Raw genomic sequence first — 27,117 nt, 5'->3', positions numbered from 1 at the left:
GATTTATTTCAAGGTTATGATTTTTTGACATTTCCATCGTCTTTAAAGATTATAACAGCATGTCTTATAGAAAAGTAGTAGGCAATTTTGCTAACGAATATTCCACTGTCATTCTTACTTTCTCTTTAGACAACCTACACTAGAGATTAACCCCTTTAGTACTGGGACGCTTTTCTACCTTGAATTTTGGATATGATTAGACAATTTTACTACATTAAGAAGGGTCTATGGAGTTTAGAAGATTAGTCAACCAAGTCTTCACTATTCAAATCCCTCACCTTAAGTTTTTGAAGCTGTATAAAATCGCCAAAAAGTAACCAGAATGAATAGGAAAACGCAGTATGGTACTGAAGGCGGTAAATATAAAAACTATTGTATATATTCAACTCCCTCCATTTCTTTCCCTCTGTAGTCAACTAACAGACTCCCCAATATTCCTTTTAGACAACAGACACACTGGAGCTTAATATAAAAACTACTACGTATATTCAATTCCCTCCATTCCCTTCCTTCTATAGTCAACTAGCAGACTGCCCCACCTTACTCTGAACATTCCACCCACTACATCCTTTTCTCTTCCTGGATAAAATGTGGATAGAAAAGAGGAGAAAATTTCACCGTTGGGAGTAACAAGGAAGGATGGAGTGGAGAGGAGCTGGGTGATGGTAGTGGTAGTGGTGGTGGTGGTGGTGGAGGGTCTGGGATCGATAACATGCCATCTGATGAGGGCAAGGTTGTATTTGCTGTCCGGATGAGGCACTCCTTGAAAACCGCGCCGGGAAACTCTTTGAAGAGGAAGCAGGAAAGCGTGACGGCGGTGGCGGAGGAGGAGGAGAAGGAGGAATAAAAGTAAAAAGAAATAAGAAAAGCCCAGCCAAACGGGAATGAAAGAAATGAGAGAAGGAAAAGAAGGTAAAAAAAGAAAGAAAGATAAAAAATGAATAGGAAAAAATAAAACGAAAAAAAGGAGATGGAGGAAGAAAATTGAAAAAGAAGATTAAGGTTTAGGTGAACAAGATTAAAAAGACTGAGAAGACGAGGAAGACCACGATGATGATGAAAACTGGAGAGAGAGAGAGAGAGAGAGAGAGAGAGAGAGAGAGAGAGAGAGAGAGAGAGTGTGTGTGTGTGTGTGTGTGTGTGTGTGTGTGTGTGTCAGTGTTTGTAAAGCTTCACTCCTCTTTGGTGCTTTTATCCCCACCTGGGTCAAGAGGCATAAAGTTTTGTGTCTCCCATCCTTCCCTCCTCTCATTGTGTCGCTTCCTGCTTCCTGCTCATGCTGGAGAACTTGTTTGAATTTCATGAGTGGGAATACTTTCCTTCCCGTGCCAGCCTGGGAGGAGGAGGAAGGGAAGAGGAGGAGGAGGTAGCTGGGAGGAGGAGGAGGTAGGTGGGAGCATCAGGAGGAGATACCCTTAAAACACAAGGAGAGACGGGGGAAGCAGAATACAGGCAGGAAGGGACGAAAAAAGGACAAAATATAGCTAAGTGTTGTCATGTTAAAATTCGCCTTTACGGCTTGATGCAGATTAAAGGAAGTGGAAAGAGTGATTTTGTGTATGAATTCTGGGTATCAGACTTACAAAAACACTGCAGTTGTGATATTAGAAGAGACTACCGACTTGGAGGAGTGAGGGAAAAGACACAGAAACAGACAAATAGATTTAACTCTGGATATTGAGATGCAATTTTACTTTAATTTTTTTTATTTGCGTGATTAGACGATATAATTTGCATTAGGAATGGTCTATGTAGGTCAAAAAATGAATGACCAGACTCCACTCTTTTAATCCCCTCACATAAGTTTCTGAAGGTGTGTAAATTCACCAAAATAATAACCAGAATGAATATGAAAACGCGTCAAATTAGTGAAGAGGTAAAGATACTGAAAGACATGGACAGGAGACACAGAATAGAACATGTGAGGTTGGCTGGTGAGATGGAAAACTAGTTGCTCGGTCCCGGTTTAAGGATGTGGACAATTGGGTTACTTTTAAGAATATATTGTACGTAGTTTATTGGTAGTATGATTCATTTTACGTGCACAATACTTGTTTTCTGTTGATCAGTACAATTTTCACAAGGATAGACTACTGTTTTCGTCAGGATATGAATGACAACATACATTTTATCCTAGACCGAGACTCAGCGGCAAGTTTAGAATAGGCATACTTAAGATGTCAATGATTACTGACGACAAAGAATTGAAGCCTCGGTAACGTAAATCTCAATACAGCCAAAGAGGAGATAGATTAATTAATAGTTTACTGAAGCATAAGGACAGGATGTAAAAATATGTGAGGTTTGCTGATGAGAGAGAAAGCTAGAGGTCCAAGATTGCTAACGACACAAAATTGGAGCCTAGGCAAAGTAAATTTTATTTCAGCCAAAGAGAGAGATAAATTAATACATAGATTACAGGAGCATGTGGGCAGAAGGTACAGTGTGAGAGAAAGTGAAGCTGACAAACATGCCAACAAGAAATCCATATTTGCTGACTAAATAGAACTAAAACCTCGGTGTACTGAATTTCAACACTACGAAAGACAGGATCGTATGAAAAAGATCGACTTCATTGTATACGAAAAAGAATTTACTTTACTGTTTTTTAATACGACAAAGAATCTCCTGTTTCGAGACGGACGGAGAGGAAAACTGTGAAGAAAGAGAATAATACAGCTACGTGAAAATGGTGTTAATGCTTAGGTGAGAGCTGGCTTGGTCTAACATCGCCGAGCTTCGAGAAACTTGGGAATTTGTGCTTGAAAAAATACTGGATAATGTGGAGAGTTGTGACGTTCCTTCGTATTTATTTTGCGAGAGATTTTGTCCTGAATTAAATCTGGCTAAAAACACGAAGGAAAATTATAAATATTGTGGAGGCGGTGAGCGTGAAGAGGAGGAAGAGGAGGAGGAGGAGGACGAGGAGGAGGAGGAGGCGTCACCGTGCTCCTGAAATGATGGCACGGTTACTGAGACGTGTGTGTGTGTGTGTGTGTGTGTGTGTGTGTGTGTGTGTGTGTGTGTGTGTGTGTGTGTGTGTGTGTATTTGAGACAGAAACAATGAATACGAAACACAATAAATTTTTAAAGGCATGAAAAATTGGTAAACGAGTGAGTTCTAGGAATAAAAAAAATGGCAAAAAGTAAAAGGTGCAAAAGGAAGTCTATGAAAAATACCACATCATCATCCACCATGACTCCAGCGGTGGTGAAAGGCTTCCCTCAACCTTTCCCACTTGTCTCTGTCACCTGCACCTCTCTCTATTCCACCCCGTTGCAGTCTTCATATATAAGAGAATGGTATAGACATTATGAAAAATAGATAGATAAGTAGATGATAGACGCTGGAACTCCCTGTCTGTGTCTGTATTACTAACTCCCTATGACTTGCCGTAATTCAAAAGAGATGTTTCAAGACATTGCCCCTATCCTTTGGCTATTTCTATCGGCTCTATAAGGACACTGGCAAATCAGTGGACCTTTTTCTTTATATTCTTATTGCCAAATGCCCAATCCTCCTCTGTTATATAAAAAAAAAAAAAATGGAGAGACTGTTAGCTAGGTAGAAATATAATATTACCACCATATATACAAAATCACAAACTTTATTCATATATTAGAGAATGGTATAGAGAGCTCGCGCGATAGACAAACGTATATATGGAGGGATAATTAGCCTGATAGAGAGCCAGAGAGAGAAAAAATTACCACTATTACATACTCATAAAACCACATAAACTTTACTCACACAGCACCAGAGCAACCAACTTTATGCTTCTCTCTTACTCATAAGGAGAAAGAAACAGTGTGACTTGTATTACGCTATGCTTAGATTTAGCGAGTGCCGCCTGGACTTGCACTCTCCTTGGGCAGTAGAGCCAGAGTGCCAGAGATCCACAGAGCCAGAGAGCCAGAGAGCCAGAGCCAGACAGCTTTCCTTCTTAGTTTACCAGATCGATGGCCCGGAGGCGGCAAGTGGGCGGCGCTGGGCGTGTGGACTCTCGCTTCTCGGTAGCTTTTTTTGCATCAGATGGTGAATGAAGCAGACTTCTATCAGATGCGCACTCAGTTATTTTGTCACAGGGAAGGTGAAAAGAATAAGAGAAGGTGCGGGAAGTCAATCAGTTAATGTAATATTGTTGTTAGAGGTTCCTCAGAGACTTAAGAGTTGTTTTGATATATATATATATATATATATATATATATATATATATATATATATATATATATATATATATATATATATATATATATTCATTAATTTACTATGAAAGCACTCTCTCTCTCTCTCTCTCTCTCTCTCTCTCTCTCTCTCTCTCTCTCTCTCTCTCTCTCTCTCTCTCTCTCTCTCTCTCTCTCTCTCTCTCTCTCTCTCTCTCTCTCTCTCTCTCTCTCTCTCTCTCTCTCTCTCTCTCTCTCTCTCTCTCTCTCTCTCTCTCTCTGTGTGTGTGTGTGTGTGTGTGTGTGTGTGTGTGTGTGTGTGTGTGTGTGTGTGTGTGTGTGTGTGTGTGTGTGTGTGTGTGTGTGTGTGTGTGTGTGTGTGTGTGTGTGTAGGCTAATTTGAAGTTGACGGTGCGTGGGAAAGGCTATGTGTGTCTGAGAGCATCTTTAGCTGAGAGAGAGAGAGAGAGAGAGAGAGAGAGAGAGAGAGAGAGAGAGAGAGAGAGAGAGAGAGAGAGAAGAAAGAAAGTAAGATAAACACGAGTCAAGTAACATGAGAGGAACTATGAAGACTATGAGTGGCGACATTAGCACCAGAGTTCCTTCCTTGCATTAGCTCCTCCTTAAATGTGAACACGTAATGGACACAAGGGCGGACAGTCTTCAGGCGAGAGCTTCGAGGTGTAAGTCAAAGAAAATCCGAGCATGCATGATTAACGCCTATATTTAGAAACGCCTAGCTCTCTTACCACGACTGTATTCCAAAGCCACAGAGACGACTACCTGGGTTTTCAAAATAGTTTTTTCTTATAAGAATCCAAAAATCTTGCCAGTTCATCAATAGAACCATAAAAGTACCCTCAATAACTCGAGTCTATGCAAAAGTAGTGATGGTGAGAGAGCAAAGCGTTTCTGAATAAAGATTTAAGAGAGGAGAATATTAAAGGGTAATAGGGAGGAGAACAATTTACGGCCGTCAGCACGCGAGCAGTGTTTCTATTTCGGGTGCATTGCGTGTTGCACCTTCGTTTTCAGATACTGTCAGTCTCCATCGCCTCATTGCCTTCCGTGCTGTAACTTCAAGTGCTCGTATATTCCGCATTCTCTCTTCTAGTGTGAGTATTTGTCTAAGGAGTGGTAGTTGTAGTGTTCAATGCATCTAAGACAGGTTAAAGGTGTTGAATTTATGCATGTAATAATCGCTGTCCTAATCAACCTTCTACCTTACCTTTATTTTTACCAAGTCTCTTTCTCTGAACGTAAAAATGTGCCAGTCCAATCAACAGGTGAAGAGCCCAACCAGCCAGGCAGTTCGTTAGGAAACAAGGCGTATCATGTAAATACAGTGATGAGGTCTGTACGGGTGAGTGCTGTCCAAACACACACACACACAGGAGATCGGGCTCCTGGTTACAGGTTAGATATTGGCATTCCTTTCCCTGGTGATGAGAACGTGGCTTACCTGAGTAACCATAGAAACCTTTACTGCTGCTATCAAAGCGTCAAAGCAACTCTATTCTGCTTTTAGTGATGTCTCCTGAAGCCTTACTCTATACCTGCCAGAAGGATAGTGGAAGACAGTTTTACCTTGATATTTATGTACGATTAGATCATTTTCTTTATATTAGGAAGGGTCTATGGAGGTCAGAAGATTAATGGCAACAGTCTTTACTATTTCAAACCCCGACATAAGTTTCTGAAGCTGTATACAATTATCATGAAGTAAGCAGAATGAATGTGGAAACGCGTCATGGTACTCAAAGAGTTAATGTGGTGATTATGTTGGCATTTCTTAACTGCTTAAACTACAGGAAGACGGAGAAACAAATTAGACAGATAATTACAGTGTTGGCTTGTCTGCCCTGAGTATTCTTGGCCTTTGGAGCGATAAATTTCACTTCACGTCCTTCTCTATGTAGTGTACTTGGCAGCGTGCATAATACTCCCGACGTGCGGCTCGTCCTTGACTTGGCACCTGATGCATTATTCATCCACGCAGGTGTTGAGCTCGACTCTCATAGAAGGAGAACAATAGTGTCTGCTGTCGGACCAACCAACTCGCGTTAGATCCGTGCGTGGTGCGAGAGAGTGGAGCATAATATGAAGCATTTCTGCGTCGTAACTTCATTCCTTTCAAAAACCTCGACTTAATCTCTTCAGTACCATGACGTATTTTCATATTCATTCTGCTTACTATTTGGCGATTTTATACGGCTTCAGAAATTCATGTGGGAGATTAAAATAGTGAAAACTATGGCCATTAAGCTTCTAACCTCCAAACACCCTTTCTAATGTAAATAAAATGGTCTAACCGTACACAAATCTCAAGATAAAAATGTATCCCAGTATTAAAGGGGTTAAAATTACGTTTTTTTTTTTTTCTACATCATCAAAAGGAGAAGGAGTCTTGAAAACCTGCCTAATCATCTCTGTGGTCTTGGAAAATAGTGATGGCGGGAGAGTGAAGTGAATCTGAGCAAGTTTGGACCATATTCTCAAACACATTTGCACCGTACCTCCATTGTCTAAAAAAAAAAAAAAAAAAAAAAAAAAAAAATAAAAATAAACTAGTTAATGCTACGATTGTTTTTAAGGATGTTTGCATTGTTTAAGTGACATATTAACAAAAATTCTATAGTATAAACAAGATAAACACATATGAAAACCTCGCTAATCATCTCCGTGGCCTTTGAAAACAGTCACGTTGAGGGAGTGAATTAGTGAAGTGTTCCTAAATACGGACCAGAGACTCACGGTAAAGCAGTGACGCATCGAACCGTCCTTAAAAAACCGTGTAAGTGGCGTGCACATATCTCGCTGCAATTACGTACAGAATGCGGTCAGGTAAGACTTTTTAACGTGACTGAACTAGGAAGCCACAAAACACACAAAGAACGCAGGAAAAAAATAAAAAAAGGGAGAAAAAAAGTATTAATTAAAATGCATTTCACGCTTTGTATTTCAAATTATGTGGCGGAAACATGGGGAGGAGACCTGCAGAGGGGAACTGTATGCATAAAAGAGAGCACTGTAAAAGTCGTGGTGGTAGAATGCGTCTGGTTTTTACTGGCACACCTTTACTGCCCTTCGTAAAGTTTTAACGACTGATATTTGAAAAGAAACTCGCTCTAGAAATGGAAGAAACGTTATGATACAAAACTTTCCCACCACCGTAACACTCTTGCCTATTTCAATTCTTTGCTTAGCTATTCACTTTATCTTTCCCTCTCTTTTTATTTTAGTACGGGTGAAATGTTTCTCATGACCTGCACTTTTAAGGAAGACGTAAAATAAACTAACAGAAAGACTTGTCACATCGTCATAACACTCATGCTCTCTTCATTTCCTTGCTTTGTTTTTTACTTCTCAGCTTGAATACAGTCTCTTATTAACAACACAACATGTAATACTCGTTACTTTCCCGATTACTCAGCTTTACCACGTCTTTTAAACTTGTATGTCTTCCTTTGTGTTTTGTCTCGCTCCTGTGCACCTGATCTCGCTTTCTGCAGTCTGTCTTATCTGAGAACCTTGCAACATTAGGCTCTTGTAGTCCTCATCTTCTGTATTTACTCTGTTTACATTTGCAGTTCATGCTGCTTGACACATCTGCTCTCTTGTTCCTCGCCTTGGAAGTCTTTCACGCCAGTCTTTGTTCTCTTATTCATTACATAGTTTTCTTTTCATGCGTGACCTATCTATTGTCTTAAAATTTCATCTTGGAAGTCTTACACGTTCACTAAATATGCCCCCATTAATTCCACATCCTTACTCTGTTCTTCTTTCTTGCCTTATCACGAGAGCCAGGGATAGTTAGCTTAGCAGGCGCAGGGTCCCCTTTGCTTGGCTACGGCCTGATAAGGAATTCTTGCCTGGCGAGCACTGCGCATAAATTCTGTTTGAAATATAAGCAGAAATACTCCCCTCGTAAAATTGCTTGTTAGACAACCTTGCTCTCGTTAGGACAGGTTGTATGATTAACAAAACTATATTAGCTTAAGGTCTTCAGTACTGGGACACATTTTTACCTTGAGATTTGTGTACGTATGACCATTTTATTTACATTATGAAGAGTGTATGGAGGTAGACGATTAGTGTCCAGTCTTCACTATTTCAATCCTACATATGAGTTTCTGAAGCTATATAAGGTAAAATAGTAAGCAGAATTAATAAAGAAACGTGTCATGATACTGAAGGGGTTAAGGCAGTTCGGCAGGATGTGAAGGGTGGACATGCAGGAGTACGAGTATTGCGTACTTATAAAAAAGAAAAGAATAATGGCATAGTATGAATATATAATACTTCAACTAAACATCCTTGTCAGCATCGTTAAAGAAACTTGCATATGAATTCATCGTTGTCAATTTCCCTTGTGAATGGCACAGTGTGCTGGGTGAATTCCAAACACTTCTCAATCAGCTGATCGAATTAGTGAAGGTGCTTCGGAGTGCCTACAGTTTTTCCTCGAGGAGTTCTCATTAAAGTAAAAACTCCGTGTCAGCTTATGATTCTTTGCATTTCAGGTCCGCGTCTTCAGGTGAAAGCGAAACATTGGTGACTCGTAACATACATAAGTTTTAATCTTTTCACTACCATGACACGTTTTCATATTTATTCTGCTTACTATTTGGCGATTTTGCACAGATTCAGAAACATATATGGGGGTTAAAATGGTGAAGACTGTGGTCATCAATCTACTGATCTCCATAGACAGTTCATAATGTAAATAAAATCGTGTAATCATACCCAAAAATGAAGGTAAGTGTGCGTCTCAGTAATGAAGGTGTTAAGTTTGCTTGCTATACTTTCTCTGTTATATTTGTGTGGTAAGGAAAGACTAGTCACTCATAAGTCTCAGATTAAACCTTAACAACCGATTTATCTACCTGCACTGAACCTAAATTAGCATCAATACGGCAACGCTTAAATAAAGAACCAATTAATTTTTTTCTTTATAACCAGTATACTCAGTTAGTTAAGCGCCAGTGAACTTGAATCAGCATCAATACTCAGCGATCGATGGACAGAATAAAGCAAAGTGTTGGAAGACTAGCCCAGGATGAAAGGCGATAGTGTGGGTGGCTGGGAGAGGGTGGAGTGGTGTTGGGGAAGGGACTGGCACGTAACACAAGAATGCAGTGCGGGATACGGGCTGGTGAGAGGGAAAAATACAATAAAAACACTCCCGGATAAAGGCTTCATCCCCGAATCGGCTGTTTTGAAATACGTTTTTACTCCATCTTCATCCGTGTTGAGGGAAAACTGTTCTGCTGGTCTCCCTCTTTATGTTTTCGGGTCTAGCACGGAATATTGGTCGTAGAATTTCGTGTTGACTGTACATTTCATTATCATAAGTGAGTCCACGAGTGCCTGCCATTTCGAAACCGTGCCTTTATAGCTGTGAGGAAAAGAAATAAATAGAATTCGTGTCCTCGATAAAGAACAGTAATGACGACGACCAGGAAAGGATACAAAAATGAATTGAAAAAGTGCCTCGCTGGTACGGCAGAAAATCAGATACAAGTGAACGTGACTGCTTTGCGTTCACACACACACACACACACACACACACACACACACACACACACACACACACACACACACACACACACACACACACACACACACACACACACACACACACACACACACACACACACACACACACACACACACACACATGTCGTGTCTGCAAGTTGCCCGATCTTGTTGCGTCCCTAATCTTAAAGAATGCTTTGTGGGGTTCAAGGGAACGCCTCTGAGTTTTTTATAAACTTTACTTAATTATATTATTTACAAACATTTACACTTTACGACCCTTATGACAACAAATAAATCCACGAAAACCACGAAATTTGAATCACTCTCTTCACGCAAGGTCCACCTTCAAACGCCTCAGATTCTGCCACATTATATCTTGAACTCAAATTCATTACACACACAATAACTTCATTGATAACAACATTTCTCTCTTCACTTAAACTTCTTCTAATGTTCCAGATTTCTTCACAATATTCCCGTTATCCAACTCAAATCACGCAATTTAAATTCAAAGATAAGATACATCCTAACACATCCTACAATTTACCTTCCAATAAAAACACCCTACACAACCTACACATAACCATTTTACTTTATCAAAATATGACACCAACATTTTCTGTGACTGCATTACAACTGTCTGGCTACACTTACTGGTCTTGAGATAAGCGGCGCGCCCATTTTGACCCTCTGGTCTGACAGCTCTCTCTCGCTGTCGTCTCTCGCCTTCTCCTTGGCGTTCTCGGGTTCTCTCTCCCTCTCTCTAGCTCTCTGACTCTCTGTCTCTTACACCTCTTAATATACACGCGTTACTTGACTTCTCGTCCATATCATTTTACTTCCGGCGACCTTTGATTACTACCAGATATGGGGAGAAGGTTCCAGAAGCTTCTTCTTGTAATCTACTGCTCGTCTCCGGCTGTGTTTGTCTTGTCATGACTCACCGCCTCTTGTTGTTCTCCTCGGTGGTCACGGGACTTCTTATCTATCAAATTAGTGATAGCATCTTATAATCTTGGTACCTGCTTTCGTGTCTCTCATGTTTCTTCATTTATTATTCTCCTTCTCACTTCCATCTTCATCTCTTCATTCTTGCTATCTTCTTTCTTACGTATTTCATTTCTTCTCGATTTCCATGTCACAACACACACACACACACACACACACACACACACACACACACACACACACACACACACACACACACACACACACACACACACACACACATTGCAAGTCTTACTGTCTTAGCCTGGGCCCACAAGAACACGAGAGAATAAGGAAGGATACAACAAACTATCAATGCCTGTATAAAACATGCCTATTTATTTATTTTTATCGTATCTTTAAGTTTGTCTAATCTTTTTCTTTCTTTCCTACACCTTTTCTTTGTTCAGTTTCCTCAACTTACAGTCCCTGCCATCTACACTATCCACACGTCACTGTATCCAAGGCGAAAAGTTACAAGAAATTACAGAGTTCCATTCCCTTAGTCTCCTCCACCTGAGTCCTCCCTTTGTTACGGCTTGTATTCTCAAACAATTCTGTGCGTCACCTCCACTATTTCAAAAGGCTTTATTCAAATTTGCATGAAATTTTAAAGGTATTTATACTGTTCTAGAGGCAGATATATGAAATTTGTACATTACTAACTGGAGAAACACTCATGGGAACCCCGCTAATCATCTCTATGCCCTTGAAATACAGTGGTGGTGAGAGAACAAAGCGTTTCTGAGTATTGTCTAACTCAGTTCCAGAGCATCAGAAGATCACAGAGTTCATTTCCTTAACAATTCCTCATCTCCTTCGCCTTCCCACGCTACGCCAACCCAAACCAAGAGCAGAAGAGGCCACGGAGTTCGCTGCCCTTACAATCCCACCACCTAGACCATTCCACTCTACTGGATCTGTCACCCGTATCCAGAAACACGTAGCTGTCTCACCACGACTATTTTTGAATGGCCGCAGTGATTGTCAGCCGGGTTCTATAGAGTGTTTCTCTTGCTCATTATATAGAAACATTGTCAATCTTTTCCTAGGACAGTGAAACATCCCTTAGAAACCCATGTAACTTAATTTAGAGGCATTTCAAAGTAGTGGAGGTTCAGCGCAAAAGTGTTTAAGAATACAACCTTGTGTCCCAGAATAACTGAAGTCCACGGAGTTCCCTGCCCTCACAGTCTAACCTTGCTCAACTTTCCCACACACTCCATCCAGGCCAAGAGCAGCGATCAGCCAGCTAGTACGTGCACTCGGCAAATTTCTAGTTATTTAATGAGCATGTTGCAATGTTCCCACTTAGCACCACAAGACAGCCAAATGCGTGCGTGACCTGTGTAAAGGGCGGTTTGCTCGGGACAATAGTGTGATTTTTACATGAGATTTTAGTGCACTTGAACACACACACACACACACACACACACACACACACACACACACACACACACACACACACACACACACACACACACACACACACACACACACACACACACACACACACACACCCGGTAGCTCAGTGGTTAGAGCGCTGGCTTCACGAGCCAGAGGACCGGGGTTCGATTCCCCGGCCGGGTGGATATATTTGGGTTTGTCTCCTTTCACGTGTAGCCCCTGTTCACCTAGCAGTGAGAAGGTACGGGATGTAAATCGAGGAGTTGTGACCTTGTTGTCCCGGTGTGTGGTGTGTGCCTGGTCTCAGGCCTATCCGAAGATCGGAAATAATGAGCTCTGAGCTCGCTCCGTAGGGTAACGTCTGGCTGTCTCGTCAGAGACTGCAGCAGATCAAACAGTGAAACACACACACACACACACACACACACACACATATATATACACACACACACACACTTTTTCGTTGTTGTTTTTCACATATTATGATTTTTAATTGAACATGCTTGTTGTTGTTTTTTCTTTTAATTAAACAAGACTTACTGATAGATAGATAGATAGATAGATAGATGGTTTACTAATTCTTTCTCTTTTGCATTCGTCTTACATTATAATAGCACATTGATAGGTACATATATAGATAGATAGATAGTTAGTTTACTAAGTCCTCTTTGCATTCGTCTTACACTATAATGACAAACTATCAATCTTCACATCACTATCACAAATAAAGAGCCCAGTCAACAAAGAAAGATCCATAAAAGAGTAAGCTACAAGACATTTACTCAGTTACTGCTATGGTTGCCCAGGGCATTCTTTTTCCATCCCATAACAACACTGCTTCGATTTCGGCTTCAAAATTCCCTGGAACTCCCTGAGATGTTCCTGGAAACCCTTCACAGTCTCGGGACATGAAAGCTGGATTGGATGGGGATCACATGATTGCCGCACGAGCCACAGAAAGGGAAAGACATCACTCACGTCTCTCACTTCTCACCTTCTGTTAAAGACCATATACTGTAAGAATTTTCCGCCAAGTCTTCACTATTTTAACACCTTCAGTACTGGGACGCCTTTTTACTTTGAGTCTTGGGTGGGAATAGGTAATTTGATTTACATTATGAAGTGTCTAAGGAGATTAGTATTTTAATCCTCACTTGAGTTTCAGAAGCTGTATAAAATCACGAATTAGTAAGCAGATTTAATATGAAAACGTGTACTGAAGGGGTTAAAAGGAGTTTTGATTGAATTTACGAGGGATTTTTTTAATGTTTTTGCTATGGTTCTACAGACAGATATAAATTTCTTCGTTATTACCAGGAAGAACACACTTGACAACTGGGTATTCATCTCTGCGGCCTTTGACAATAGTAGTGGTGAGAGAGGGAAGCGTTTCTCAGTACAGGTCAAAGGATAAAGAACGAAAATTTGTCGAAGAGAATTGAGGCTTTTGTGGGTAAGGAGTGTAATATATCGTGCAATTTCATGGGATTTAACAAAATTGCATAGGAATATTACAAAAGACTCCTTGAAAAAAAGAACAGGTAATATTTTGTTGTATTTTGTTCCATGAATTCAATTTGAACACACTGGTTGTCACTTATACGTTTGAGTGATATCGCTTCCTCCTTCACTTCACTCTACTTGACTCAATGCATTAAGCCAGCGGAAATATGCCTTTAAAATATATGAGGGTCTTAATGCCTATCATCCGCTGCTAATGGCGATGCGCTTACCTGCAGATTACACATTTGTTTTTTTTAGATGCTGTGATTTATGTAGCTTCAGTTGATAATCTAACACCATCAGGAAATTGATATGATGCTTTTATGTTTATTCTATATTACTCTGCAGGAAATGTTATATGTGCGTGTGTGTGTTTTTAATCATGACTGTCATTATCAGCTTCTATAATTTCACTTTCTGACAAACTCTTCTAATTTCCTTCTAATGTCCGTCTGCTCAACGCCTCACGATGGAATTCAATACTTTTAATTACTACAGTTTTATTTCGAAGGGAATTACCAAAAGTTTTCTTGCCGTTACCAGTTAAAAGTTACTAAGAAATGTAATAATTCTTTAGTCTGTTCACATATAATTCCTGTACAAATATTCGTTAGCATCATTTTTTTTTTTATTTAAGTGAAGAAAAACTGGCCAAGTGTAACAAAAATACAAAAAAGGCCTACTTAGTTACCAGTCCTCTTGGATGCTCGGAAGAATTAGCTAAAAGAGGGATAAATGTCTTGAAACCTCCCTTTTTAAATGAAGTAGAGACATAGGAAGTTGGAAATACAGAAGTGGGTAGGGAGTTCCAGATTTTACCAGAGAAAGTGTCTATTGCCATCAGTAGCTACGAGAAAGAGGTCAATGGAATGGGAAGTGATTTACGTCCAAGAAATTCCAGTGAATCGGGGTCACTCAACACTAGGCGAGTGTTTCGATACGGAACGTTCCTAAAGGCCAGAAATTGGAATCGAAGGAGAGAGTGAATTTTCCTTCCTTGGTTTTTGCTTCACGGACTCCACTCCTCTCTCCGCGGGGTTCAAGTGTGCCCAATCTAATTACCTGGAATGTTTCAGCCACACCGCGCTGAGTTATCTTGATCGGCAAACAATTACCAACCATTTTAGGAGGTGATAATTCCGTGTGTTTGCCAGGCGAGCCGCCGTAAGTTTGCTCAGGAAGGTAGTATTGTTTATTGCAGTGGGAGGCCATTAGGCGGCTCGGCTCACGATAGCTGGCGTTGGAGGAAAATCTCGTGTCTGCTGATGAAAATGAAAACAAAAATATGTATTCGAAAAAATAAACACAAACCCGGAAGAAAATAGTCAAAATAGTAAGGAAATGCTAAAAAAAAAAAGATGTTAAAATAGTTTGAAATAGCAAAAAAGTAGTAAAGAATATAATTAAATGTGAGAATCTTGTATCTGCTGCATGCGCTCCCAGTGTGTGTTGCTCCCTCGCTACACATGATGATATTTATAGTAATGATAATGACGGTGGGTTTGCTACAGCTGTTGCTATTCCAGTGAGCGGCCAGGAATGGACTACACCACACTGAGAGAGACAAGTTGACAAGCGGTGTTTAGAATTCTTAAAAAAAAATTATACACAAACATTATAACAGCTTTACTTTTTGTTGAGGCTTAGAATATCATGTGTGTGGTGTTGCAGTTGTTAGTTCTTGACATGGACGCTGCGGGGCCAAAATGATGAGGCTTATTTGCTTCTGTCACACTTTTTCACTCAATAGTCTCATGCTGTTTCATACTTACTCGCTATAATGCCCGCAGGAAACATTAATCTCTTCACTACCAGGACGCGTTTTCATGTTCATTTGGGTTACTATTTGGTAATTTTATACAGCTTGAGATACATATGATGGGATTAGAATAGTGAAGACTCTAACCACTAATCTTTTGACGTCCATATACCTTTCCTAATGTAAATAAAATCGTCTAATCATACACAAAAAAAATAAGATAAAACATGCATCTCGGTACAGAAGGAGTTAATAAAATGGAACTTGTACTGTTCTCTGCCACCAAGTAAATATGAGATTGAATTACGTTTTCACTAATCATTTCTGGATGTTTCTCCTTAGGCTGCATGAAAGTGTAATAACCCTGTAGTGAGTCACCTGTCAGAACATCCCTTGGTCAGAGTTACAGTGCCTTCCAGTGGCTTAGAGTGTCGGATGAGCTTAGTAGTCACATATGTGTAAATGATTCAAGGGAAACACGTCAGGAAAACTCGACAAAGTTAATAATTGGAGAAGGGGGTTTAGTTTAGAGAGTAGTTAGTGTTGAGGGACAGTTCATAAAAGCCCTCCCCTGCCTCTGATATAGTGCTAAAGGCAATAAGTCATATCTGGGCCACGTGAAATAAATAAATCCTACTTTTTTTTTTCATTCATAGTATGTGGCCTTTTCGCTGGAATTTATGGGTTAAAAGAGGTCCCTTTTTGGGGGTATCTCCTATCCCATACGCTAGGAACTGTTACCCCGAGTAAGAAAGCCGTACCTACTATATGCGCACCGTGGCCAGGATTCGAGCCCGTACGCTTGGAGATCCACCAAAAGCGCGCGCGGTTCCAATTTCGTTAGCCTTTCGCCAAAAGAAAAAAAAAAACTAAATAGTCGCGTTACAAACAGAAGTAAAAACGGTATACTCGCACTGTGGCCAGGATTCGAACCCGTATGCTTGAAGATCCCTCGGCCACCAAAATCGAGCATGAATCCAGTTTCGTTAGACTTTCGCAAAAAAAAAAAAAAAAAAAAAAAGTCGCGAGCCGTGTGTTACAAGCAAAAGCACAAAAGGCATCACCGTAATAGGCGTGTTTTATGGCACACTTTATAGCCGCAGAAGGGAATAAACACGCGATTCCTGCAGGATGTGATGCACCACAACAAACGCTACTCTTAACCATCTCACTACCATGACGCGTTTCCATATTCATTCTGCTTACTATTTGGTGACTTTTTGCACTTTCAGAAAATTATGTAGGGGATTACAATAGTGAGGAGTGTGGCCATTAATTTTCTCACATCCATAGACCCTCCCTAATGTCAATAAAATAGTCTAATCGTACACAAATCTCAAGGTAAAAATGTGTCCCAGTACTGAAGGGGTAACACACACACACACACACACACACACACACACACACACACACACACACACACACCTCTTTGTCTTGTATTGTACCTTCCAAAACAAAACTTGAATACATAGACCAAACACTGAAGAACGTGACTCACTTTTACTTTGTTCTCAAGTGACTAAATTCCGTTGTCAGGCTTAGATAAATGTATTGAGTCGGCTTTGTAGATGAGGTTGATGCCCACTTAATACACAAATCACCCTTGAGTTTGTTTCTTAGATATGGACCTTAATGCAGCAAGTTATTCGTGTGGCGGGGTGGGGAGGCAGTAATTAGAAAGATATTAAGTCGTTTGTTGGCTGTGTGTTCCGTAAATGTGGGTATGATGAATGGCCCATGCTTTTGTGAGTGGAGAGCGAGGCGCGGCAGGGAAAGGGGGGAACAAAAAGTGCACGATGTATTGTTCCAACGAAATTAAGAGAGAAAAAAAAAGTTTGGGGAAAAATATTGTTGCAGTTTGGCCTTAGAGGAACCGTGTAATAGTTTGTTATATGGAAAACTCTCTCTTTCTCTCTCTCTCTCTCTCTCTCTCTCTCTCTCTCTCTCTCTCTCTCTCTCTCTCTCTCTCTCTCTCTCTCTCTCTCCTCGTGTGTATGTGGCTGGAGAGGGGAAAGGCCAGGATCACACACACACACACACACACACACACACACACACACACACACACACACACACACACACACACACACACACACACACACACACACACACACACACACACACACACACACACACACACACACACACACACACACACAAATTGTAGCACACAAACACTATTACCTTTTTTTATGCTAGAGGGAAACTAGCCAAGAGCAATGGAAAATAAAAAAAAGACCCACTTCAAATGCAAGTTCCCTTAAAGATTGGTATAGAATTATCCAAAAGACAGGCACAAATGTCTTGACACCTCCCTGTTAAGAGAAGTCAAGTCATAGGAAGATGAAAATGCAGAAGCAGGCAGGGAGTTCCAGAGCTTACCCATAACCTTAATAAACACACATACTACCAACACTACTACTATCACCAAAAGAATAACACACACACACACACACACACACACACACACACACACACACACACACACACACACACACACACACACACACACACACATGATGCAGATATCAGTGGCACACGGCAAGCACAGAAAGGGAAAGACAATCTCTTAAAGGAGGTTGGCGACGACCGGAGGAGGTGGAGCCAATGTACTGGAAATGGGCGAGGGGTCTTGGGAGCGGCGAAGTGAACACACCAAAGGGAAAAAGGCAGGGAGGGACGGAAGAAGGCGGGAGTCACGAGGCCGGCCGCAGTGAGGTTGGTGTTTCGAGTTGTAATTGTCTCAAGCTGGGAGAGAAGTTCATTCCAAGGAGAGAGAAAGAAAGAGAAAGAGAAAGAGAGAAAGAGAAAGAGATACCACCATGAAGAGAAACAAAGAAACAAAGAAATACTATGTTCTCAAAGTAGACAACATAGAGAAAAAAACTTGCATAACATCCTAAAAAACAAATTCTATCCAATCTAAAGTGAACACAGAAACGAGGCAATTGATCGGGTTGAAAATGTAACAGCTCTCAAATCTTGTAGGTACTAAAAAATTAACTAAAGCAGCTGGACTTTCAGAGCGAGTTTGGGGAAGGTGGAAGGAGGGAGGTAAGAGATGCAGCCGCGGGGAAGATGACAGGCGGACATAACTCTCGGTGCCAGCTAACGAAGGCTGGGTATTGGACATGCTGTGAAATTGGATGCGATTAGTAATTAAGGGGGACGATATAAGGAATACAGCAAGGAATGAAAAACTGGGCTCGGTGAAATACTTGGAATGGACGAGCGTAGAAATAATTAGAAGTGAAATGGATCTGTGTGAAAACTGATAGAACCCTGCGAGGTGTCACCCAGGAAAGGAGAAAAGAAAAAGGGGATAAAAAAATGTGATAAGGTCATTCGTTTTAACACCTAGAAAGGAAACACAAGAGTATTACTAATTGTTGTCTATGGAAAAATTGTGATTAAAGCGTGAATAACTTAAATGAGTATAGAACATGAGATGTAACGAAGCTGAATTATTGAGTGAGAGAGCAGCAAAAATATCACTAACAGGAAACAGACAAGACCTTGTTGAATTAATTAAACTTGAGAGTAAGTAATCAGTGTGGATGTAATAGCACTCAGTAGGTAAGAGAGAGAGAGAGAGAGAGAGAGAGAGAGAGAGAGAGAGAGAGAGAGAGAGAGAGAGAGAGAGAGAGAGAGAGAGAGAGAGAGAGAGAGAGAGAGAGAGAGAGAGAGAGAGAGAGAGAGAGAGAGAGAGTCTGAGAAATGGCGAAGAAAAAACTATTGCGAATCGAAGACTGTTCGTAATTGAAGAGGGAATCTTTTTCAAGAGGCGGGAAGCGTGCATGACAGACGAGAAGGAGAGCACAGCCTCCGGAGAGATTCATCTTGGTGAATATGATAAGGCATTGAGAAAGCAGACATTTTACTGAAACTGTGCACATATACGAGTAAATGGAAAAAGATAAGAATTATGGAATAAACGAAAGAGAGGCAAAACACATGAAATAAAATGAAAAAGAAACACATCCCAGCGTTATTTACCTAAGGAAAATTGATAAAAAAGGAGAACCCGTTGCAGAAATGAAATCCGGCTGGGGAAGGAGAAAAACACACACACACACACACGAGGAACATGAGGTAGTGAGGAAAGACAGCGCCTGAATAGTGAAAGGAGGCGTAACGCTGGGACGAGAAATGATTTATGCAACGAACACGCTTGAATGTGAGATTGTTATTGATGACATTCCCGTGAAAGGTGAAACTTGGCGTGGATGGCACTCAGGGAGACTGGTGCTGGTGCTGAAGCTGTTCGGATCATGTTGCCGGCCGGAGAATACTGATGGAACGGATTGCAAAGATGCGGAAAGTCAATGAACACTCTCCACTGCTCGGGGCTGTGAAATAATTGAGGTGCAAGAGTAAGTGGACAGTTAAGTGGCTCCTCTCGTGTGTCAAAACGTTAGACACACAGGGACATCGCAATGGAAGGGAGACTGGTTGATAAAACAGTGACATTACTAGATTGAATAAGAGCTATTTTAGAACAGAAAGGATGACTCTATTGGTGATCATGTGGCAATGTGTGTCTGGCGCAAGAATTAGTGAGAGAGAGAGAGAGAGAGAGAGAGAGAGAGAGAGAGAGAGAGAGAGAGAGAGAGAGAGAGAGAGAGAGAGAGAGAGAGAGAGAGAGAGAGAGAGAGAGAGAGAGAGAGAGAGAGAGAGAGAGAGAGAGAGAGAGAGAGAGAGAGAGAGAGAGAGAGAGAGAGAGAGAGAGAGAGAGAGAGAGAGAGAGAGAGAGAGAGAGAGAGAGAGAGAGAGAGAGAGAGAGAGAGAGAGAGAGAGAGAGAGAGAGAGAGAGAGAGAGAGACATAGAAATCAAAAGTCGTAAAGAAAATAATGATCGCTTGTGAAATGTCGAATTCATTGCATTATTTGCAAGACACACTACATTTAGTTTCAAAGCGAATATGTTGGTAAATAAAGGTTGGAAGACGATGAATACTTGAGAAAAAGTTGGTTACTGAATGGAAAACACTTAGCGAACCTTCTCACATCAAGAGAGAAAGATTTTATCTCTTCAGTACCATGACGCGTTTCCATATTCATTATCCTTACTATTTGATGATTTTATTCAGCTTCAGAAACTTATGTGGGAGATTGAAATAATGAAGACTGTGGTCATTAATCTTCTGACCTCCACAAATACTTCCTAATAAAATGGTCTAAAATGTGCCCCAGTATTGAAGATTTTAAAGGGAGACGAGTGACGTGTTCCCTCATGCCACTCGTCATTCTCCGGGCAGAAACAGAAAGGGCTGTTGTTGTTTTTTCCTTTTCTTTCATCTTTTTTTTTTCAACACTGCATTCACAAGTATCGAAAGTCTACAGGAATAACTACTGACACAAAACAATTTCTCGACGATATAGTAAACCTCGACTGTTGCGTGACCTAGCTGGCTGGTTGGCTGGGTGGCTGGGTGTTGAGGGGGTGGGGGACGAACACCTCATGTGGAAGGTTATGTGAAGACTTCATACGCTTTTTCTATTTTTCTTCCTTTCAACTCTTTTTTTTTTATCCTGCACATTTTTGCTGGTCTCTATTTTTCCGTGATTTTTAGCGTACACTATTGGTATTCCTCTCCTCTTGATTTTTAAACCTTTACACTGCCACAGCTTTTTATATTATATAGTACTTTTTATCAACTCATAGATATCTCAGTCAAGAACACTGGAACACGAGAACAAAAGAACATAGAGGAAGATACAAGAAGCCAAACCAGTCTGTACACATGTGATGGTCCCTAGATAAACCAGATTACCTGTTATCCAACCCATAACTTTAGTGGGTCTTTTCTTAAAACCCTTTATTACCGAGACGCCTTTTTACCTTTATTTTTAGTTATGATTAGATGATTTTATTTACATTAGAAATGGTTCATGGAGGTCTGAAGATTAATGGCTAGAGTCTTGACTATTCTAATCCCAATATATGTTTTCTAAAGGTGTATAAAATCGTCAAAAATGAATATGAAAACGCGTCCTAGTAACTAAGGAAGAAGCGTTTGGAGAATGTCTTGACTGGCCCTCAAGCACAGACCACGAGGCACTACAGTAAACTAAGACATTTGTCCGTTTTTTTGGCTAACTCTCTCGGACCTGCAATGCACACTGACTGCCAAATGAGTGGACTTTTTTTTCTTTTTATCTTTCCCTTGGCTAGTTCTCCTTTCTTACATAAAAAAAATACTAAACACGATGAAATAAAGACACCAAACGAGCTAAAAATAACAAAAGACTATATCCAGAGGGGTTATTATCACTAAAACACAATATTGCTCCAAAAATCTGCATACTTCCTAATTGCCGGAAGAGGAAGAGGGAATAGCAGTGATAGCTCGTGGGGCAAATGGTGTTATGAGGATGGCGTCACTTCGGGGCTTCTGAAACCTGAGTACTTCCGTGTCCACATCCACATCCAGGCCGCGGGGCGTTTAATGCTATCGACCGCTCCACTCTTCCTGCATAGCTGGATGATATCACCGCGAGAGAGAGAGAGAGAGAGAGAGAGAGAGAGAGAGACAGACAGACAGACAGACAGACAGACAGACAACCAGACAACCAGTCAGAGAGAGAGAGAGAGAGAGAGAGAGAGAGAGAGAGAGAGAGAGAGTCTTTAATTTTTAATCAAAGCTTGGCGGTTACATTAATCTTTCAAAAGACGAGGGAATGAACTATATGCTATTAATAACCGCACTTCACTCATATGTTAGTCTTCATTTCAATCTCATTTTCTTTATACCGAGATTGACTATTTTGACCGTTTATCATTGGGAAAGAAAATATTTAGTGTCAATATTGTTCTCAGATATTTTATTTCACTATACACTAATTATAAACTTTAAAGCAAAATATTTGAACACCTTCAGTACCAGGACGCGTTTTCATATTCATTCTGCTCACTATTTGGAGATTTTAAAATAGTGAAGACTCTGGCCATTAATCTTCTGACCTCCACAAACCCTTGGTAATGTAAATAGAATTGTCTAATCATCCCCAAAAATCATAGATAAAAATGTGTTCCTGTTACTGAAGGGGTTAAACACATATTTATTTCGCTTATGTTATTTTCAGGCCTTTTTTTATATTTCCTATTTATTTACTTATCTTTATTTTTGACAGCCAGGAGTCATGGTACTGAAGGGGTTAAACTGAGGCCACAGAAATGACTAGTCGGTTTTTCAAGATATATTTTTCAATTATGTAAAAGTACTGTTAATTTGTCACTTGTCACTTAAAAACAACTTTAGAAGCCAAAAAATATGATAACACTGCCACAGTATAACTCTTAACATGCTTCTTTCCACACATTGACATTGCACTTGCGAGACTCGAGGGCTATTGATGATCTCCGTTTGAGCTTCCAAGTTAGCATTTCCTGCAATTAATCGAGGCAGCGAGGCAGTGAGGCGGCGGTACCTGAGACGCGTCGAGTGGTTGAGGTGTCCATTGTGTGGCGGACATCATTTGTGTTCTGAGGAGGCTGTTAACTCCCCTGCACCTCATCTGCCTCGCCTCCAATAAGGTTCTCCAACAGTCTCTTAGCGGCCTCGTGAATTTCTAGGCTATTGTCTCTGTCGACACGCGAATTGAGAGGGAATGTCATTGTTCTGGAATATCTTTAACGTTTCCTTTGCTAACGTGTTGTTGTTTTCAATGTAATGGTGGTGCTTTCTCACTACAACTATCTTCCAAGGCTACAGAGATGACTCGTGGGGTTTTCAAGAGTGTTTTTCCTGTTCATAGTATAGAAATCTTGTCACTTTCCCTCTAGAATCATAAAAAGATCTTAAAAAAACTCTTGTAAATTTAGATACAGGCTTTCGAAATAGTGGAGGTGAAGCGCAGAAATGTTTGAAAATACGAGTTAAAGTATCAAGCAATTGTATCTATTTATAGCATCGTGGGGTTTCTATGTGTTGATCATTTCAAAGGCCAGTGAGACGGAGATAGATGTGTTGTATGTAATAACTGATATGTGCCGCAATTCAATACCCTTCACTTGAATAGAGACTCACATGTAGTTCTCAATAATTGTACGAGATGGCCAGTGTTTAATAATTATCTCGCTCATTTGTTGACGTGTAACTTGCTGCAATGAATAATGCCCTGTGTATTATTAGTAAGTTTATTCACTCAATATCGCTCCCTTTTCTCTACACCACATTTATGGCAATAGACTATTTCTTCCTATTTTTCTGATAAAACCTGAGTGAATTATAAACACTCATTTTCTTATTCAGTACACTTACATTGTCATATTATTGTTATGCGCGTGTTTGCTCTTCCATACAAAGGCGCCTTTTATGGAGGTGTGAGGTGTTTGCAAACCCTTATATTCTTACACAAGGTGACAGTAAGTACTCCTTCACCAGGTAGACGCGTAGCTGGCGTAACACGCGTGCACAGTACTCTACAGTACACACGATGAGGAGCCGCTTCAGCACCGCCATTCATTGGAAAGGTCACAGGAAAAACAGATTTATAAGCGTACTGAGTGTAATAACCATTAAAATTACCCTCCAGTCTCGTCACACCGCCTTGATGAAACTTTCTTTCATGCTCTGGAGTTTTATATACTTTCCTAATCCCTCTACCTATCCATATCACCAAGCAGGGTATTAGGTGGCGTGTCTTTATAGTTTTTCATCGTCCCGTGCCAGGAAAAGTCACTGCTTGACTTTACATGCTTTTCAGTTCCTCCCTGGCTGAGTCTCGCTTTCCGTGGAGTTACTACCTGCAGTTTCCTTACGAATGGCACGCATATCGAAGGGTTCTGAGCTGTAAGGGATTTACAAAACTACGATCTACGAGTATGTTCCATTTCTCTCGGTATTTTAGCTGAGTTGGGGAGCTCTGCATGGCGTCTGGAGCTATACTTCATCCACCTGCCGCGTGCATGGCGACAGAGGCATAGCGTGCTTGCATTGTACGATAAAGAAGGTTTACGCACAGAATAATACAGTAAAGTGGTAATGAATGCAGAAAGGGAGCACGAACTTGTTAGGGAGAAAAGATAGAGCCAGGAAGCAAATATGTGGTGAGAGAGAGAGAGAGAGAGAGAGAGAGAGAGAGAGAGAGAGAGAGAGAGAGAGAGAGAGAAGGACTTAAGTAAATTAACTAAATCCCAAAATGAGAATATCACTGCCGAGAATTTCCTAGCCGGATTTTTCACGCAGACTTTGATTGAAGGATGAGCAAGCGACGAGTCTAAGCACGTTTCTTATTTGCCAAATGGGACGAGAAATAATTTTGCTTTTCATGCGTATTTTGTCTCATCACCCAGGCGTCTATGAACGTTCCGGGTAGCGCTTAGAAGGGAGATTAAAAACATGGATAGTCTGAATAGAGAATCCTGAAAGAGAGAGAGAGAGAGAGAGAGAGAGAGAGAGAGAGAGAGAGAGAGAGAGAGAGAGAGAGATGTGGGGGCTTACCTTGTGTTACCAGAAGCAGCAGGAAACACACAAGTCTGAAGAAACTCATTTTAGCGGCGGCGGATCTGAGAATAAAAAAAAAAGAGAAGAAAAATATTAGTGCATCGTAACAACTCAGTCTGCGAGATTAGTTTTGCATCTCTCTCTCTCTCTCTCTCTCTCTCTCTCTCTCTCTCTCTCTCTCTCTCTCTCTCTCTCTCTCTCTCTCTCTCTCTCTCTCTCTCGCTCCAGCTCTCGCTTTGGTAATGCCCGGATATGGAAGCAATATTGGAATAGTTGCAAGCTTTGTTCCAGTCATCATCTGTGTATCTGCGAGAGGCGGAGCTCTGTACCTGAACCCTCTGTATACTGGCGAGCAACAGCAAACAACTTACCTTTTACCTGCACACACGCACAATAAACTCCAGAGATGTATATGTGTACCGTTTCCACCGTCCGTGAGGTGATGTGGAGGTATTCAGACGGAGGAAACTAAATAATATGGTGTTGATATTTCTCTCTCTCTCTCTCTCTCTCTCTCTCTCTCTCTCTCTCTCTCTCTCTCTCTCTCTCTCTCTCTCTCTCTCTCTCTCTCTCTCTCTCTATCTATCTATCTATCTATCTATCTATCTATCTATCTATCTATCTATCTATCTAAAAAGTGAAATAATCTTAAGTCGAGTAGATATTCTTTAAGACATGGCGAGCAAACAGATCACTCCTGACAAGAGAGACGGAGAGGATGGGTAAGGGATTTGGAAGAGCAAGTTTATCTAATCCCTTCAGTACCATGACGCGATTCCATATTCATTGTGGTTACTATTTGGTGAGTTTCTACAGCTTTAGAAACTCATGAGGTGGGTTGAAACAGTGAAGCCTATAGCCATTAATTTTCTGACTTCCATAGACCCTTCTTAATGTTAATAAAATAGTCTTTTCAAACGCAAAACTCAAGGTAAAAATGTATCCCAGTATTAAAGAAGTTAAGTTCCTCCGTACTAGTGTTGGATGAAGCGGAAGAGATGTAGGGACAGAATGAACATTTTCTAGAGGACCGACTGAGGGTATATAAATATGGGTCTATCATTCCTGGGGCTTCCTGAACTCGCCGAGCAGCCACACAAGTGCAGTATATCAGAGGAGTGTTGTACAGTTTTTTTATCATTGCTTTTATGGGTGTTACTACTCATTCTGCTGTAATTGATGTTGGATCTGTTGTATCGCAGTATTTTTTCTTCTAATAGTCATGTTTACCGTAATCCAGTTTCTCCTTTTCCTCTTCGTCTTCTTTTTCCTCCTTCGAAGAACACATTAACCCTTTGAGTACTATGGCTTGTTTCCATATTCATTGTGCGTACTATTTGGTGATTTTATACAGGTTCAGAAACTTATGTGTGGGGTTAAAAATAGTGAAGACTTTGGCCATTAATCTTCTGATCTCCATAGACTCTTCCTAATGTCAATAAAATGGTCTAATCGTACACAAATCTCAAGGTAAGAAAAGGGGTTAAAGGCCAGAGTCTAAGTCCACCCTTGTCCTATTCTTCACTGCACTAGACTTCCCAGCAATATTCCATTCTAGCGAGCGCGTATCACTGATCCATCTCGCGCCTCTTACCTCTCTGGCTTTCTCCTATCCGTTTACCTTCAGTTTCCTCGCTTCCCACGCTTGCAACCCGAAGCCAGAGCTGTTACTTTGTTAGCCTTCCCTTGCTCTCTCAACCTGTGATATCAACGTTGAAACCTTTACGTGGGTGAAAAGTATGTGTCCGTGGTGGTGAATTGTGTGTCTGTTGTTAAATGAGTTTTGAGTCATTTGAATGAAGTCATCATCACAACTCATTAAGCGAACTCCAGGACTGAATCTGGTGCAGTCGTTGCCTCTAGCTTGATCATGTATTCTCTCTCTCTCTCTCTCTCTCTCTCTCTCTCTCTCTCTCTCTCTCTCTCTCTCTCTCTCTCTCTCTCTCTCTCTCTCTCTCCCCGTAGGCTAAGATAAGAGCAAGCTCCACCCACGCCTTTTCTCCCCAGCTGATTGGTGTACTGTTGCCATTTCACCTTTTATGTTAGATATTTTCAATCACCTTATCAATTAGGTTTACTCATCATCTTCGGGTTGGACGGAGGAAGCCTGAGAATGTGAACTGTGGAAACCTGAATGTCACACGCTGCTGACTATCTGTGATTCACCTCCATTATTTCAAAAAGGCTTTATCTAAATTTACGCGAGTTTTTAAAGGTGTTTTTTTAAGATTCTAGAGGCAGATTGACAAGATATCTGCATTAATAACTGAAGAAACACGGTAGTGATCTCTGTAGCTTTGGAAGATG

General features: G+C 40.8%; 1 protein-coding gene across 2 annotated transcripts in view; it reads right to left on the bottom strand.

Moving 5' to 3' along the window:
* Positions 1-27,117, bottom strand: part of LOC123504255 (peroxidasin homolog) — a 70,681-nt gene that overhangs the window by 31,640 nt on the left and 11,924 nt on the right. For both annotated transcript variants that reach the window (XM_045254641.1, XM_045254640.1), the window contains exon 2: positions 24,808-24,872. In XM_045254641.1, the coding sequence (XP_045110576.1) occupies positions 24,808-24,856 (49 nt within the window). In that variant the 5' untranslated portion in view covers positions 24,857-24,872. The remainder of the gene's footprint in view (positions 1-24,807; positions 24,873-27,117) is intronic.

The sequence above is a fragment of the Portunus trituberculatus genome, chromosome 15, assembly GCF_017591435.1.
Source record: "Portunus trituberculatus isolate SZX2019 chromosome 15, ASM1759143v1, whole genome shotgun sequence".
Classification (NCBI taxonomy): Eukaryota; Metazoa; Arthropoda; class Malacostraca; order Decapoda; family Portunidae; genus Portunus; species Portunus trituberculatus.
The sequence above is the reverse complement of the archived record's forward strand: the minus strand, read 5'-3'. Positions and strand labels throughout refer to the sequence as shown.